At 30.9% G+C, this 15,945-nt stretch overlaps 1 protein-coding gene across 1 annotated transcript; it reads left to right on the top strand.

The window, feature by feature from the left end:
- The first annotated feature begins 4,099 nt into the window (after nt 1-4,099).
- Osi5 (Osiris 5) lies at nt 4,100-12,221 on the top strand. The gene is made up of 3 exons (XM_090115536.1): nt 4,100-4,487; nt 7,303-7,415; nt 11,990-12,221. The coding sequence occupies exons 1-3, from the start codon at nt 4,202-4,204 to the stop codon at nt 12,167-12,169; spliced, it is 579 nt and encodes a 192-aa protein (XP_089971662.1). The 5' UTR covers nt 4,100-4,201; the 3' UTR covers nt 12,170-12,221.
- The last annotated feature ends 3,724 nt before the right edge of the window (nt 12,222-15,945 follow it).

Raw genomic sequence — 15,945 nt, 5'->3', positions numbered from 1 at the left:
GTGTTCCGGGTTTGTGACAGACACTTACATATTGTAACATTCGTTTCATTTATCAATACTTACTTATAATATAAAGCTGAAGAGCTTTTGTTTGAATGCGCTAATCACCGAAATTACTGGAACGATTAAAAAATATTTCATACATACGAAGCCGACTGCTATTCTATATTAGCAGTTCAATTAATGATAAACATTTGTTTGGCTACAAAATATTTCAATTAACTTGTTGTAAAGTTTCAGTCAAACGTGTTGCTGAGTTGATAACGAATTAATAAAAAAAATCGCGTCCGAGCAAAAATATTTAAAAAGCTTTCAGCAAGATTTTTGACCAATTGTTGCGCAGCAAATGACACTGCTTATGTCATGAAAATGAGGAGGAAGGAAGGTGAAATTCCTCCATCGTAAAAGGGAGGCTCCTCGACCAATCTACTCGACTGGCCCGACGCGGACGGTAAGGCCTCGAATTATGATGTCAGAAAGTTGTAAAATAATATTATATTATCCTCTTTAGCGATAACATTTCGCTTGTACGATTCAGAGCAGTGTCGCTACAAATAAATGGCTACATAACCACATACATAATGACTTCAATGGGCAAGTAGGTGGCTGGCCTATTTTAGTAATCTTTATAGGGATTGAACCCAGAAGCCTTTAATGCTCAAGATCTAATTACTTGCCAACGAGGCAATTAACCCTAAAAACACTCGTCTGTAAACTTTTGTTTAATAAATAATTTTACTCTTATTAATCAAAATGAAAGTAATTTTTCCGACTATAACTTCCCTAGCATAACAAACACACATGGCTTTTAGTGTAAGGATCAAGGACCTATAGTTATAAAATATTTCCGGCTATTTTGCATAACTCGGCAAACTTTTGGGAATAATTCTGCCCGCTCGCTTGGATCTCTGGCTTTTAGTATGTCCATAAAGTTGACTCTTATTATTGCTTATTCGTACAATTTTTTATTTATTTAATTCACTTCCTTCGAATTACGTATTATATAATTAATATCTTAATAAATATATTGTAATTAAGTTGGTTCCATTTAAATTCTGTCAAGTTCTGCCCGCTTGAAGGCGGTTTCATTTTTTGTTAAAAAATATTATTCCTGATGTTGATGACTGACTGAAACCAACTGCATTCTAAAAGTGCAATGCAATTTTTCACCAATAAAAATTTACCTGTTTCCAATAAAAACATAGTTCCTACAAAGGTGTCCAATTCGCAGTGTTGGTATTTTTTTCTGAACCATGATTGAGATTGACTCTGTTACGCCAGATTCAAACTCATAAGAATTGCTTCACACATTTGAAAGTGTAGATATAAAAATACCATTTATGTCATGTAAATAAAACTTGTAATAGCTCTATTGTATTTCTGATAAAGTTTTAAAATTACAAGCCGAACAACGCAAATTCGTCTGCTGTTAAAATGAATATTTTTGACGCATTTTTCATTGCTTTACCGCTCCTATTCATGGCAGCTTCATGTATCAATTATAACCTATTGTTTTCTTCGATAAATAGATCATCTTGAGATAAGAGCATTCCGCCAAATAAATAAACAAGCGAACACTTTAGCTTATAAAAGGAATAAATAAAAATTAACACCAAATAAGCATGCTTTATTCTCGCACTATAGTGCGACAAATAAAAGATCAGTACTACAAATCCGTGAGGGAAATAGTTTTCCCATAATTCACAACATACCCTAAAAATCTTATAAATACATATTACCTGTTTACCCTTTAAACAAAATATTCCCCACCCATAGGACCTCGATTATCGAACATGCGTGAAGAAAGAAAATAAGTGTCGACACATCAAAACAGTAAATATGGTAAACAGCGGGTTTTATGACACGAAAATGGCTTCCTGGATTTTGTTACATATCCTTATGCTATTCTTTATAAGGAGTTTGTTTAATAAAAGTTACGTAAATATAAACTCACTTTATTTTGTTGGGTATGTTTTGAACTTCCCAAACCAATGTTCAATTTTTTCCAAAATTTGTAGTCAATAGGCCAATAAAAAGGCAAAACAAATACGCATTATCTAATATCTTATCTTAATACTATCTTAATACTATTATAAAGGCGAAAGTTTGTATGGATGTTTGTTACTCTTTCACGTAAAAACTACTGAACCGATTACAATGAAATTAAGCACACATATAGAGGGTAATTTGGATTAACACATAGGATAGGTTTTATCCCGGAAATCCCACGGGAACGGGAACTATGCGGGTTTTCCTTTGAAAACGCGGGCGAAGCCGCGGGCGGAAATCTAGTCTAGTCTAGTATATTATAAAGGCGAAAGTTTGTAAGGATGTATGGATGTATGGATGTTTGTTACTCTTTCACGTAAAAACTACTGAACCGATTACAATGAAATTTAGTACACATATAGAGTGTAACTTGGATTAACACATAGGATAGTTTTTATCCCGGAAATCCCACGGGAACGGGAACTATGCGGGTTTTCCTTTGCAAACGCGGGCGAAGCCGCGGGCGGAAATCTAGTAATATTATAATAATAGCTGAAGGAATATGTTCCTCCGCTTATATTTATCGTAGAGAGATGTTACACAGCCTTCATCACTACATAGTAGAAAACAAAGTCGCTTTGCGTTGTATTTGTGTCTGAAATCTGAATGCTTAGATCTTTAAAACAACGCAACGGATTTTGATACGGGTTTAAAATAGAAAACTAATGACAATTTTTATACAAACTTTCTATGTTACTCTGTATTTCTATCACACTTTAAACTGCAAAATTGTGATGCTCATAAGTTTACTATTATCAAATCTAAATCATCTACTAACATCAAAAGTTACCTACTTAATACAAATTGTAGTATGACGCAATCAACTAACAATTTATCTATTAACACTGTATAAGCAAACTGCAATTTCATAATAAATCGTTAACGTTAATTATATTTACTTCGATAGATTCACATTACTACAATACCCTTAATTTACTACTCTCTATCCCTTTACTCTCACTCGAAGAAAAACAAACAAAAAATTGTAACCAACAACTATCTTTGTACACATTGATGTTTGTGTACTGGAAGCGACAACTGAAACTAGATCGCTGTTCTATGTCGAGTAGAAAGGAAGTTTAAAGTTATTTATAGTTAAAAAAACACACTACGAATAGAAAAGCTTTCGTCGTTTTATGTCCGTTGATGGATAACAGAGGTTTTGTGTATTTTCAATTTTATTACTTTAACAAAAAACGCAGTAGGTACCTATAATTAATTGATTTAAAGCGCTAAAAACATTATAGTACATGGAATTTAGATTTATTGAAATGATGTAGAGTATATTATGATAAGACACTCAATTGTAATATTTGTGATAGTTTTCACTGAAACTATAGGTAAGTAATACTTTTGTGTTTATTCAATAAAGTAGGTACCATTCTGAATGATTTCGTACACCAATAAGTCTCGGTAATATAAACTTCACATTTTTTTAATAAACCTAATATTTTTAAAAGTTCCTCATTACGTACATCCTACACTCATGTACTATGAAATTCAAACGGTGACGTTATTTTGAAGATTACATAATTAGCGTCACTTCTAGTAACTTTATCATGAAACGGGCTCGAGCATAAAAATTGTTTCTGTTTTATTTGTTTAGTTTTCAATGCCGCGATCTTGAGGGACTATTCTGCGGTATTTTACTTTCCAAATATATAATATTTCTTACTTATTTATGTTTGCAATGATTGTTTTTAATTTTATATTTGTATCGATGTTTATAAACATGTGATTGTTTTAATTTTTGAAACACAATTAAAGAAAAAAATAATCAACTGTTTTAATTTTATTTGAGAACGAAATTAAAGGTACATCTAGGATAAAAATCGTTTATTTTAAACGTAGCACACCTCAAACAAGTTTTTGGTCATTTGCAAATACTTTTGTACAACAACAAAGTTAATATGCAATTTTCATAATTAACTTTCATCCAGCAGGTAATTAAGCAAACATAATCTAGTCTCGCACACAACAATAGCACACAATTATAATAACAGCATGAACTAAGCAGACTGTAAAATTGTCTACAGAATTGCCCTCACGTTTTCTCGCGTCCGCCGTACTTTTAGTCATTTTTTCGAAAGCCACTATAAAAGCATTTATATCACCCTTTCACACTTATTGCTCGAATGACTGTCTGAGAAAAATGTATCGGGAAATTGTTCTGGTGGCCCTTTTGTCGAGTGTGCGAGCCTCTCTGTTAGATGGGGACATAGATTTAACAGATGGCATTCGATTGGTTGGTGTCCCAGTTTCTAATAGTCTGGAAGACCAAGGTCGTTCTATGGGAGATTCGGTTTTGTACCGAATGGCCAAATTCCTACAAGGGCATGAGTTACATGTGAAATTGCCCAATTTAATCGAGAAGGACAAGATCAGTCAACTCTTCGCGGAGTCTTTGAAGGTTGTCGACGAGTATAAGGAAAATAATGGTAAGTGTGATTTGCAATCGATTTATATAAGATAGTGTTAGGATTTAGGTATAGTGGTAAATGTAAGTGATAGCACAGTATTACAATATTATTGTAATACTGTGGTGATAGTGTTTAGTGGAAAATTATGAATATGAATAGGTAATGTTACATAAGAATTCATGGGAAATTGTTGGTAAATAATACCAACAATATAATTAAGTTATCATTAGGTGGTGCATTAAAATTGTATCATTAAATTTTTATTAAAATCGTATAATTTGATTTTTGGAGTCAACGCGAGCGAAGCCGCGTAATATAGCCTTATATTATATACCTACATAATATATCAAAAGCAATATAATATTATGTGACAGTGAAATTATAGGCGTAATAAATTAACCCCAGTAATCAGTTATAGGTTTGATAGGTTCTTTATAATATATCTTATTTACTTGTTTGTACAAATAGGTATATATATATACAAAAAGCGTCTCTTTTTATTAGCAAATAATCTCGAGCTTTTACAGACCTTATTTTCGCATTTTAATTATATCCATTTAACATTCTCTGGAACCTCAGCTTAGTTTCAATGCGCGGTCTTTTTCAAATATTTCTATTTACATAGCTTTTCAACCCGATATAGACCGAATTTAATGAAAAAAAGTTCAATGCTCCGCAAATGGCGTCCTATTTGTACGAGTCTTATTGAAAAATGTATCTCTCAAATGTACGTTTATAAAATATGAATGATTTCCTACTTTATACACGCCTCAAAATATATTCGTGTTTTATTTATAATTTTAGATTACGGGAAAGGTTGTTTTATAGGAAACTTTAGACCAATACTGAACAATTTCTAAGAAGTATGACTAGGAGTTTTTATTCTCGTAAAGGAATTAAAATAACGTTGAGGAAGGTGGTGACTTCACAACTAAATTCATCTTAATGTATTTGGGGCTTCTGATTTGTAATTTCAAAGGTCTTTTATTATAAAATTTATTGTTTAGGTTAGGTTAGTTATATTGTAAATTACGTAACAACATCGAGGTCAACGTTCTTGGCGGTAAGGGTTTAAAAGTTCAGTCCCATACATCATCCATAGCAATATAGATTGATTAAAAAGTTTTCCTTTTAAACTTCCTACAATTGAGGAAATGCGGGGGTTTTAATTTCCCAAAGGCAACTGCTGAATTATCCACCTTGACTCCTTTTTGAAGTTAAGTTTACTTACCTAGTTCAATTGTGTGAGTAAACGCACTCGTAAAATACTTTTTTAAAGTAAGAACTTCAATAATTGTGAGCTAACTCTTTCACGTATATTTAAAAGTTAATCTCGAATATAATTTTAATTATAATATCATTTGATCATAAATTTCCTATCGTGACGTGATCCTCTTCTAGCATTATTAATTAAGCTATAATTGTTTCATGTAATAATAGTATTACAACGTTATTTTTTTTCATTCATCAATAATGTATTAAAATAATCACGAATATAGATTCGTTATTATTTTAATACAATATTGGCAAGTAGATAATATCATATCTGTTATTATTTTAGGCAACCTAAAAAATCAAGTGTAGACTTTATTTAAATAAATACGAATTGTCAAAAGCAACAAATCAAAATCAATAATATTTATTCAGTAGCAAATATGCTTACAACTTTACCGTCATTGAGACATCATTTGAAGCATTTAAATGCTTGTGTTAGAACATCTCGCTCTTCCTTAATTGAGTAAAAATATTCGATGATGTAAAGACATTTTAAATTTGATTGCTTATTTATCTTTATAATAACGTTTGTCAACAAAAGATTATTAATAATTTAATAATTAATCTATTTCAAATAGCATGCATGATAGCGGTTCTTGCGTGTGTTGCTTTTTGTGGTGATTTTTCCTTTCTTTTGAAAGCGAATCAACATGATCAATTATTATGTATTGAATTATTTATTTATTATTATATTACAAAGTAATAACATTGTACAATCCATTACTTCACTTTCAAGTGTGTTAAAACATTTAATACAGTTAATTAGTATTCTAAATAATGCAAATTAAAAATATAATATGTTCTATTGTATTGTAATACCTATTTAGATTAATAAAAAATTGCTCGTAAGAAAATATTTTATAATAAACTTTAGTACCTACTTACTTTTCATATAGGTACACATTTTTGTATTATAAATATCGTTACTAATATTATAAAACCTTTCAGTTATTTTAATCCTATATTTGAGTAATAGTATAAAGTTTTCTAATAACACTGAAGTTCATCGCATGTTATTCCTACCCGCAGGTGTTTACAATTTGGTTGCAGGGTAGTTTGAAACATTTTCCTAGGAAATATAATATGCGTACGTTTCTCAGATTCCCTTTGTAAATTTATGTACATATTAGAACTGTTTTGGTTCTAGGAAGGAATTCTAAATTATTTCAGGGTATATATTATATTATTTGGTTTATATTTGGGTTGTTCTACAAGTATTACGAATACTCGTAGAACATTTATTTATCTTTATCTGATTATTTGGTATACATTTTTTACAGAAAGTTTCGTATTAAGTCCATGTCTTTATAAATTAGGCATATCAAAACTTATAGGAAGCATTATACTTGGCTTGATGGCTTGTTACTTCAGTTTTTATGAAGACAACTGGAGATATATTATTATTTCAAGATTATTTCATATAAAACAATTATTATTATTTCTTTATTAAATAGTGCAATAGACTATATTTTAATAAAGAAATCGGAGACATCATAACATAATAATAAATAAAGGTCACTAACCAATAAGGCGCTAAATAAAATTTTCTTTTTTGCAGGAACCGGTCGAGCCAAAAACGGAGGTATGGGGTCCATGGCCCTTTTAGGACTTATGTTCGCTAAAACTATGGGAGCTGCTGGCATAGGAGGTTTGGGGCTACTCACTATGAAGGTAAATAATAAACATAATACCACTACTTTCGTTCCGTTTCAGTTGCCTTCTATAGGGTGTCCATCGGTGTACCTACTATTACCATAACACCGATATATTGTGCTAAATGAGCACAATATACAGATACTACCAGTAAGGAAACTTCATACAACACATTCGAAATGGCAAGCGTGTTTACGAGAATCGTAAGGGTATTCTTCTAACTTTCGAACCTAAGTTTCGAACATGTTGTATGAAGTTTCCCTACTGGTTGTATCTGTATATTGTGTATTTCGTAATCTGTGGCAATACGCTCAATGTAACTTATATTTTGCATACGCTGATTTGCGAGTTACAGCGCGGGACAACCTGTAAATATAATACCAATTTATTAATAAAGTATCCATACGAAGTAATTGATGTAGGTATAATTAAAGTTAAAATAGCCATAAAGAAGCTTCAAAATATTATTATTCTTAAGAAGCAATGTTTACGTTTCATTCATTTCATCAAAAATATCGGCCATTGAACCTCCTTTCATGTACTATCTCGAAAATCCTATCAGAGTCAATGAAATAACGTTCCTGTAAATAAAACCGGCAAATTAAATTCATGTCTCGTCCCTTGGTTCATATTATTTGAGATGTATTTATTTTTAAATTGTATATAAAACCAATGAACATTTATTTATTATTTATTTATTTATTTAATGAACACATTTTTCTCAAAAATTAATTTGACAGTATATAAGTTAGGTAGTCTATAAAATTCTTCATTTCCACGAAATCCAATTCAATGTCTCCATGTCCACCGAAAATTTAGACTATTTAGGGCAGATTTTTCAATCCTTGGTTAAAACTTATTCATCGAATAACGTATAAAACTACCATTTCAAAAATGTATTGTAATTGTCCGTATTTGACAGTTTACAGGTGACATTTTAATATGTTCGTGTAATACTTTATTGGACGGATAAATTTAGGTTTAAAGACTTTATTACTCATAAGAACAATTTGTTCACTTAAAATGAGTTACATGCTATCTTAAATTAAATTAACTTAGTTCTCTAGTTTTAGATATCATGCAATAATTATACAAAATAAGCATAAATTCTACTGTACTATTCTAAATTACAGTAAATGTGATTTTTAAGTATTTTTTTAAATACATTTAGACTTTTACAATTTTTTAACTTGTTTGGCAATTTATTAAACATTTGTGCTCCTTCAAAGAGTATGGTTTTTTTCCCGTAGTTGGTTCGAGTCGAGATAGGTTGAAAATTATTTTGGCTTCTCAGGTTATACTTTGTTGATTTTTTATGTAGCTGTAAGTTTGATTTTGTTGCGTTTGTTGTTATTTTTTTTATAAGGATGCATGTGGAATATGCGTAGATTTGTGAGAGTTTAAGTAATTTTGTTGATGAATAGAGTGTTTTTGTGGGAGTTAGGTACGGGTAATTAAAAAGCGTTTTTATAATTTTGTTCTGAGATCTTTGTAGTGTATCTAAATTTGTTCTGGAAGCTGATCCCCATATCTCAATTAAGTAGTCTAGATGTGTCTTAACTAAGGAGTTATAAATCATTAAACGTTCTTTTTTCGGAATACAATGTGTTACTCGATGGAGTGATTTTAGTAATGATGTAAGTTTATTTTTGATATGATTTATATGTACTGTCCATGTGAGTTTATCGTCTAGCCAGAGTCCAAGGTATTTTTCACAGTTCGAATGCTGTATGATTTCGTTATCTATGGTAATAATTGGGGTAGAATTTGGAAGAGGTTTATTTTTTGCTGCAAATATCATGAATGAAGTTTTTTTAATATTGATTGTGAGTAAATTGAATTTAAGCCATGTAGAAAGTAAGTCTAAATCTTTTTGAGCTAATGATATAATGTTATGTAAGGATTTATCAAAGTAAAAGATACACGTGTCGTCTGCATATAATGACAAGTATCCTGTAAGTCCAATTTTATCGATGTCGTGTATGTAAATCAAAAAGAGCAAAGGACTTAAAATTGACCCTTGAGGACAGCCATATGATAAGTTTTGAACTGAGCTAGTGTACTTTTGACAACTTTGACAACTTGTCTTCTATTTTCTAAGAATGATGTAAACATTTTGTGGGCGTTACCGGTCACACCTAGGCTTTTTAACTTTCGAAGAAGCTTTTCGTGGCTGACGGTGTCAAAAGCTTTTTTTAGGTCGATGAAAATACCTAATCCGAAATTCTTATGGTCTATTTGAGTTTTAATTTTCGTTATTAAATCTACGGTAGCTGTAAGAGTACTTGATTTTGTACGGAAACCATATTGTTGATCAATTAATATTCTGTTTTCGATTAAGTATTCATTGAGGCGATTGTGCAATATTCTTTCAAATATTTTTGAAATAACGGGCAGAACTGACACCGGCCTATAGTTACTTGGATCAGTTCTACTCCCAGATTTGAAAATTGGACTGACCCTAGCCACTTTTAGAGAGTCCGGAAACACCCCAAAGGTTAAACATTTATTGATGCAATGCGTTAAGCGATCAGCAATACAGCTTTTTAAGCATTTGATGGCTTTAGTGCTTATGCCGTCTAGACCAGTACTAGTATTGCAATTTAAGTTATCGATTATTTTTATTACTTCAAGTGTTGTGCAAGGTTTTAGTTCGTTTAGTTTGTTCTCGTATGAAAGTTGTGTATAATAAAGTGTAGTGTCAGTGTTCGTGTGGTACATGCTAGGTATTTTGTTTGCTAATTCTGTGCCTATTGCGGAAAAATAAGAATTTAATAACTCACATATAGAATCGCCATCCGTAATTAAATTGGAACCCGATAACAGCTTTGGAGGAGCACTTGTTTCTTTTATTTTATTTAAAGCTAAATTATTTATTAATTCCCACATTTTCTTCGGTTGGTTGGAGGTCTTTTGGAATAAATTAATATAGTAGGTGTCTTTTTTCATCTTTAAAAGTTCTTTAGTATTTTCACGTTGCTTGATAAATTTTTCTTGTAGGTTATAGTCATTTGGTTGAGATTTTGTTTGTTGCCATAAGTGATTTCGTAAATTTATTGATTCTATTATTTCACGGTTTATCCAATCTTTTTGTGGTAAATTCATAAATTTTGTTTTGTCTTTTTTGTTACTATTTATTTGTTCTATTATAAAATTCTCGAGGTAGCAATAGTCATTGTCTTCATTACAATAGGTCGCTGATGACGCACTCTTGAATAAGTTTTCATAGTCTAGGGCCTTATATTGTATCTTCTTGGGTTTGGGTGGCGTTAGGGATCCTATTTCCAGGTAGATTTGTTTATGATCTGATAAGCTTGATTCTATTAAGGATAATATGTTAAATACGTGATTGTTTATATTTGTACATATATGGTCCAGAATGGTTTTACAAGTGCTGGTTTCTCGAGTACAGTATTGTTTGTTAATTTTATTTATAATATCGTAACCATTTTCATTAATTTCATGTAGATATTTTGTGGAGTTTGTGTCTGTGGTAAGCAAGTCTATATTAAAATCCCCGAGTACTATTGATCTTTTTCTGCTCTCGAGTTGTGGAGAATATACCTCCAAAAAATCTTTTATATTTGTGTCTCCAGGTTTGTAAATGGCTCCGATGTTTAGCGATAGTTTTTGTATATAATATATCCATAGGTAGTGGTTCCCGTCTTTGTGTAATTCTTCTGTTATTTCGTATTGTATACTGTTATGAATATATATTGAAATTTTAACCAAGGATTGAAAAATCTACTCTAAACTTAACATGATAGATATCCGTTAGTTTTGGATTATTCTGTTATTGGATTGTGGTTTTGAAACTTAATATCTTGAATCTTCTTGATACATATTTCTGGCCTAATTAATAATATCATCTTCAATGGTAATAGTACTCCAAAATATGTTTAATAAAATTAAGCGGCAAAAATATTGCAATGTATATTTTATATTTACTTAAAATAATCTTTATGTTAAAAGAAGTAAAATCTTACAGAAAATTATGAACTATATAATACTTAAATATAATTAATTGTTCTATTCCTTAACAACACTGTTATGAATCCATGTTTAAGAGCAATTTATACTGAAACCCTTGAAAATAAAATAACATGAAAACAATTTTTTTTAACTAGACAGTATTAACACTCAAGTATCAAAACACTTATCTGTACTATAACCCAAGACTTGTAAAATAAAAATTCTTATTAGAAAGTTTAAAAAATTATATATATCTTAGTCTTCGTTAATTTTATTTAAGAGAAAATCTTATCATAAAAAAAACTTACAATGTACCCAATAAGTAAACATCGTGAAACATTTATGTTTTATCTACATGAAAAAAAGTATGTTGAAATATAAATAAATATATTTTCATACCCTTCATACCTAATTAAAATTTACATTATAAGGCAATTGCCTTATAATGTAAATTTTAAATTTTAAATATAATACCTATAATATTTAAATTCTACTCGTTTATTTCTTCTATTAAAACGCCAATTTCAATGAAAGCATAACGTGAACTACATAGCAATAAATCCAAAGCTGTTACAATCAAATACCTACATAATATAACATCAATAAGCATTTGTTCGCAGGCTCTTGCAGTATCCGCACTAGCTCTTATGCTATCCGCGATCGTGGGCATCAAGAAGCTCACGTCACACGATGACCACGACGACCACCAAGTCATATACGCTGGTCACGGTCACCATCGACGGCGGAGAGATGTGCACACACCCTTACCTTATAGAGGATGGTCTCAATACCAACACTAAATTATTTGCTAAGCTATTTATTTATTTATTTGTAAATAAAGATTCAAATCTTCTCCGTGTTTTTTTTCCAATTTACATGTAATAGATTGTGTTATTTTCGTGGAGTTAGTATGAGTGCTAAATTGATTCTTGGAATAAGTAATGATCGTTAGTCTAACTTGCCCAAAAGGAGTTTATAACTTATAGAAAAATTGTAATCGTTACGCAAGTTAGCTATTGAATTTTTTTTATATTTCAAAGAAGGATTATGTATTTTAGAAATATTGATATGATCACATTTAATTGGATAACTATTGAACCTATTTCAACATTGAAAACTCGATATAAATAATATTATCTAGATTAATATTATAAAGCTGAAGAGTCTTTTGTTTGGATGAACGCACTAATCTTAGGAACTGCTATTTCACAATGTAAATTGTTTTTTGTTTTGCATAGTTAATTTACAAATAATACTTTTTAACTTTTTAATCATCACGATAATAGGATAAATAATAATAGACTGAAAAATGGTACAAAAAATGTTTGAGAGCAGACGAAATTGCGTGGTTCAACTAGTAAATAAAACTGAATCTTCCCTTATTGTATAGAAAACTCAAAAGCACAAGACAATAGAAGAAACGCAATAATATGCTGAACAAAACTTCATAAATTCCTTTTCCAATGTAGCTGTTAGGTTTCAGCTTAGGACTAAGTGATTCAACTTTAGTTTTATAATTGAAATGCGCAGTTGGTATTAACAAGATTTTACGACGTAGTAAGTAATAATTAGTCGGAACTAAGTACCAACAGGCTTCTTGTTCTCTGACTAATCTTCGCAAGCTCCCATTTCATCATATAAATAATTTAAATGTGATACGATTTCCTGACAATAGAGAATGAATTAATGAAATTCAAATATGTATAATATATTTCAATATAGTTCTTCATCTTTTTATTTTTAACGAAGACATTCTCTCTGCATTGTGAAGAAACCGACATGTCGAAGAATCAAAACTACTAAAGAGTACACAGATAACAGCAATTCAATAGAAAATCAAATAAACAGAAGTGGACCATAAAAGCGTAAATATTTTCCAAGGGTGAGGACACATTACGGCGATAAGCGATTAATTAGAATATGTTTTTTTTTTAATATTTAAATTTAATTTCATTATATTGTGCATACCTAAGTACAATTGCAATAAATATTTTTAATTAAAATTTATGTTCATAAAGCTCGCCGCTTAGATCATTAACCGGATATATTTTTACGTATTTATATGAGTACGAAACGATTTCAACTGTAGATATAGTTCAGATTTTTTAAGAAACACACAATTCAATTATTTTGTTTTGTTTTATTTAGATTTTTATATATTAAAAGCTAGTTCAGACGATAAAATGTGAACTATAAAATGCAGTTCCATCCTGATGTAACAATACAACGTATATATCACAGTATAAAATTAAACTGTAGTTCTAATTGATACTTATTTATAGCACAAACCTTCACTTTAATAATAATTATTCAGTAATATACTGCTCATATAATATTAATTTATCCAAATTTCATCGAAGGGCAAGTTTCTAATATTGCAAGTAAGAGTAATCGAAATTTCAAAAATAACAACCAAATCTTACTTAAAACTGCATTCAACACGAAACATGTCTCCATAATAAGAACCCTCCGTTACGTAATTCACAAAGCACAAATAGTATACTAACTGAAGTGTAGAGTAGATAGTTTTTCCCGCTATCTCCAGCAATGTAGTCACACCACAATAGTAGACATGAATGGTCTCTTTCCAAGCGTGAACGATGTACGGAAGTCAGCCTACCTGCGAACGGAATAAATGTTATGCCGGGAACACACTATCCTATTAACATATTGTGTTATCGGCTTAGGCTGAAATACATTGTTTGAAATGTGTACGTGTAAGATGTACGAGTACATGTTTTGCAGTAGTTTAGGAGTTAAGATAGTAAGTTTAAATTGTTATTAGATCGTTAGTATACGAGTATTAAAGATAAACACAAACATATTATTATGTTATAGAACCTGAAATGAACAAACGTAACAAATGACGAAATTGTAACTTATTGAACTGGCTTTACAAAATTTAAATAGCTTCAATCGCGGGCCTTGAGCGCGGGGACCGAATCCAGAAATTCCGTAACGAAAAAAACCTCACGCTCCCCACTCCGACGGGCTGGGAGGTATGGCTGGAAGGCATGCTATGCAATAGCTTTACCGCAGCAGTCCCCGAGTGCCACACGTCTTTTTTTATTAGATATGTACGAACTTATGGAATATATTTTTATTTATGTACCTACTTACCTACATCTTGTGAGAAACAAATTTAATTCGATATTTGTAAAGGTAGGGTAGATATTGTGAAATTAGTTACTATGTAGGTAGTTTTGTAAAATTAAAAATGAGCTTACCATTATAGTAAAACTTAAAAATGGTTTTGACTTTCAATGTATGACTTTTTCCTAAGAACCAAAATATTGCGAACAAATATTATGTCATTACGAAACGTGTAAAATCGCGAGTAGCAATTAATTTTATGTAATCATGCAATCATCTCAAGTTCATTTTCATCTTCCACAGTAATATTACTTTTTAAAAAGTAGCTACGTAAAAACTTCTTCGTACTGAATGAAACTTATTAATATTCTTTTTAGCACCCTCAAGTTCATTTTACTCCCACAGATATGCAAATAATCTTAAAATGTATGAATCACTTTCACAACACGAAGAAAATTCTCTTCCCGTCTAATTCATAAGTTTAGTGGATACTTCGCAATACTAAAATATTAAACAAATTCGTTCACAAATAAAAACATACCTATCCAATACCTATCTATACTATCTTATATATAAAAATGAATCGCAAAATGTGTTGGTAAGCGCATAACTCGAGAACGGCTGAACCGATTTCGATAATTCTTTTTTTATTATATTCCTTGAAGTACGAGGATGGTTTTTATGTAGAGAAAACGTAAATATGTACCACGGGCGAAGCCGGGGCGGACCGCTAGTATACGAATAAAATTTTCTTTCATTCTTTTTTTTTAATTTTATTCTTATTTCAAAATATTGTGAGTTGTGACGCGGCGCGGGACACAGGCGTCACACAGCGCGGGAGAACGTATTTCATTGCCAGTTTTTGATTTCATAAACTAAGAAATTTATATCTTATACATTAAGTATATTAATTAATTGTATATAACTTATTTTACTACTAATTCTTACTTAAATAAATATTATTTTAAATAGGTTTTAATAACTTACCTACTTAAGCTTAGAGTATAGATATCTAATAGAGCGCGAACAACCAAGTGGGAACAGTAGGCACAGGTACACAACACGACGTTCCCGCCGCGCGCGCTCGTAGTCGTGGTTGAGTGCTGACGAAGTGCGTTGCTCTTGATTTTTATTCATATCTAGGTATAAACATGGTAAAATGTGCAGTTATATCTTGCAAAAACGATACGAGAAAATACACAAAATTTAAATCCAGTATCACATTTCATCGGTAAGTCGATTGTTATAATTATTTTTATGAAAATAAATCTAGCATCGCGGGGGTGAAGGGGAGGTGGAAGGCGGACACGCGCAGGCTCGCTCGCGCGCCTCACTGCCGCCACGTGATCGTAGTGATGTGACCTGACAGACCAACGCTGTACTCGATATAAAATTTACTAGAAGAACTATATTTTAACAAATTATTTAACTTTAAAATTAAAACTCTTTTAAAAATGTATTATAAATAAATTTGTGGTGTGTT

This window comes from Colias eurytheme, chromosome 23, assembly GCF_061535395.1.
Source record: "Colias eurytheme isolate Ceu_HAF_F1 chromosome 23, ilColEury1 Martin Lab GWU primary, whole genome shotgun sequence".
Taxonomy (NCBI): domain Eukaryota; kingdom Metazoa; phylum Arthropoda; class Insecta; order Lepidoptera; family Pieridae; genus Colias; species Colias eurytheme.
This window is presented reverse-complemented; position numbering and strand designations above follow the sequence as displayed.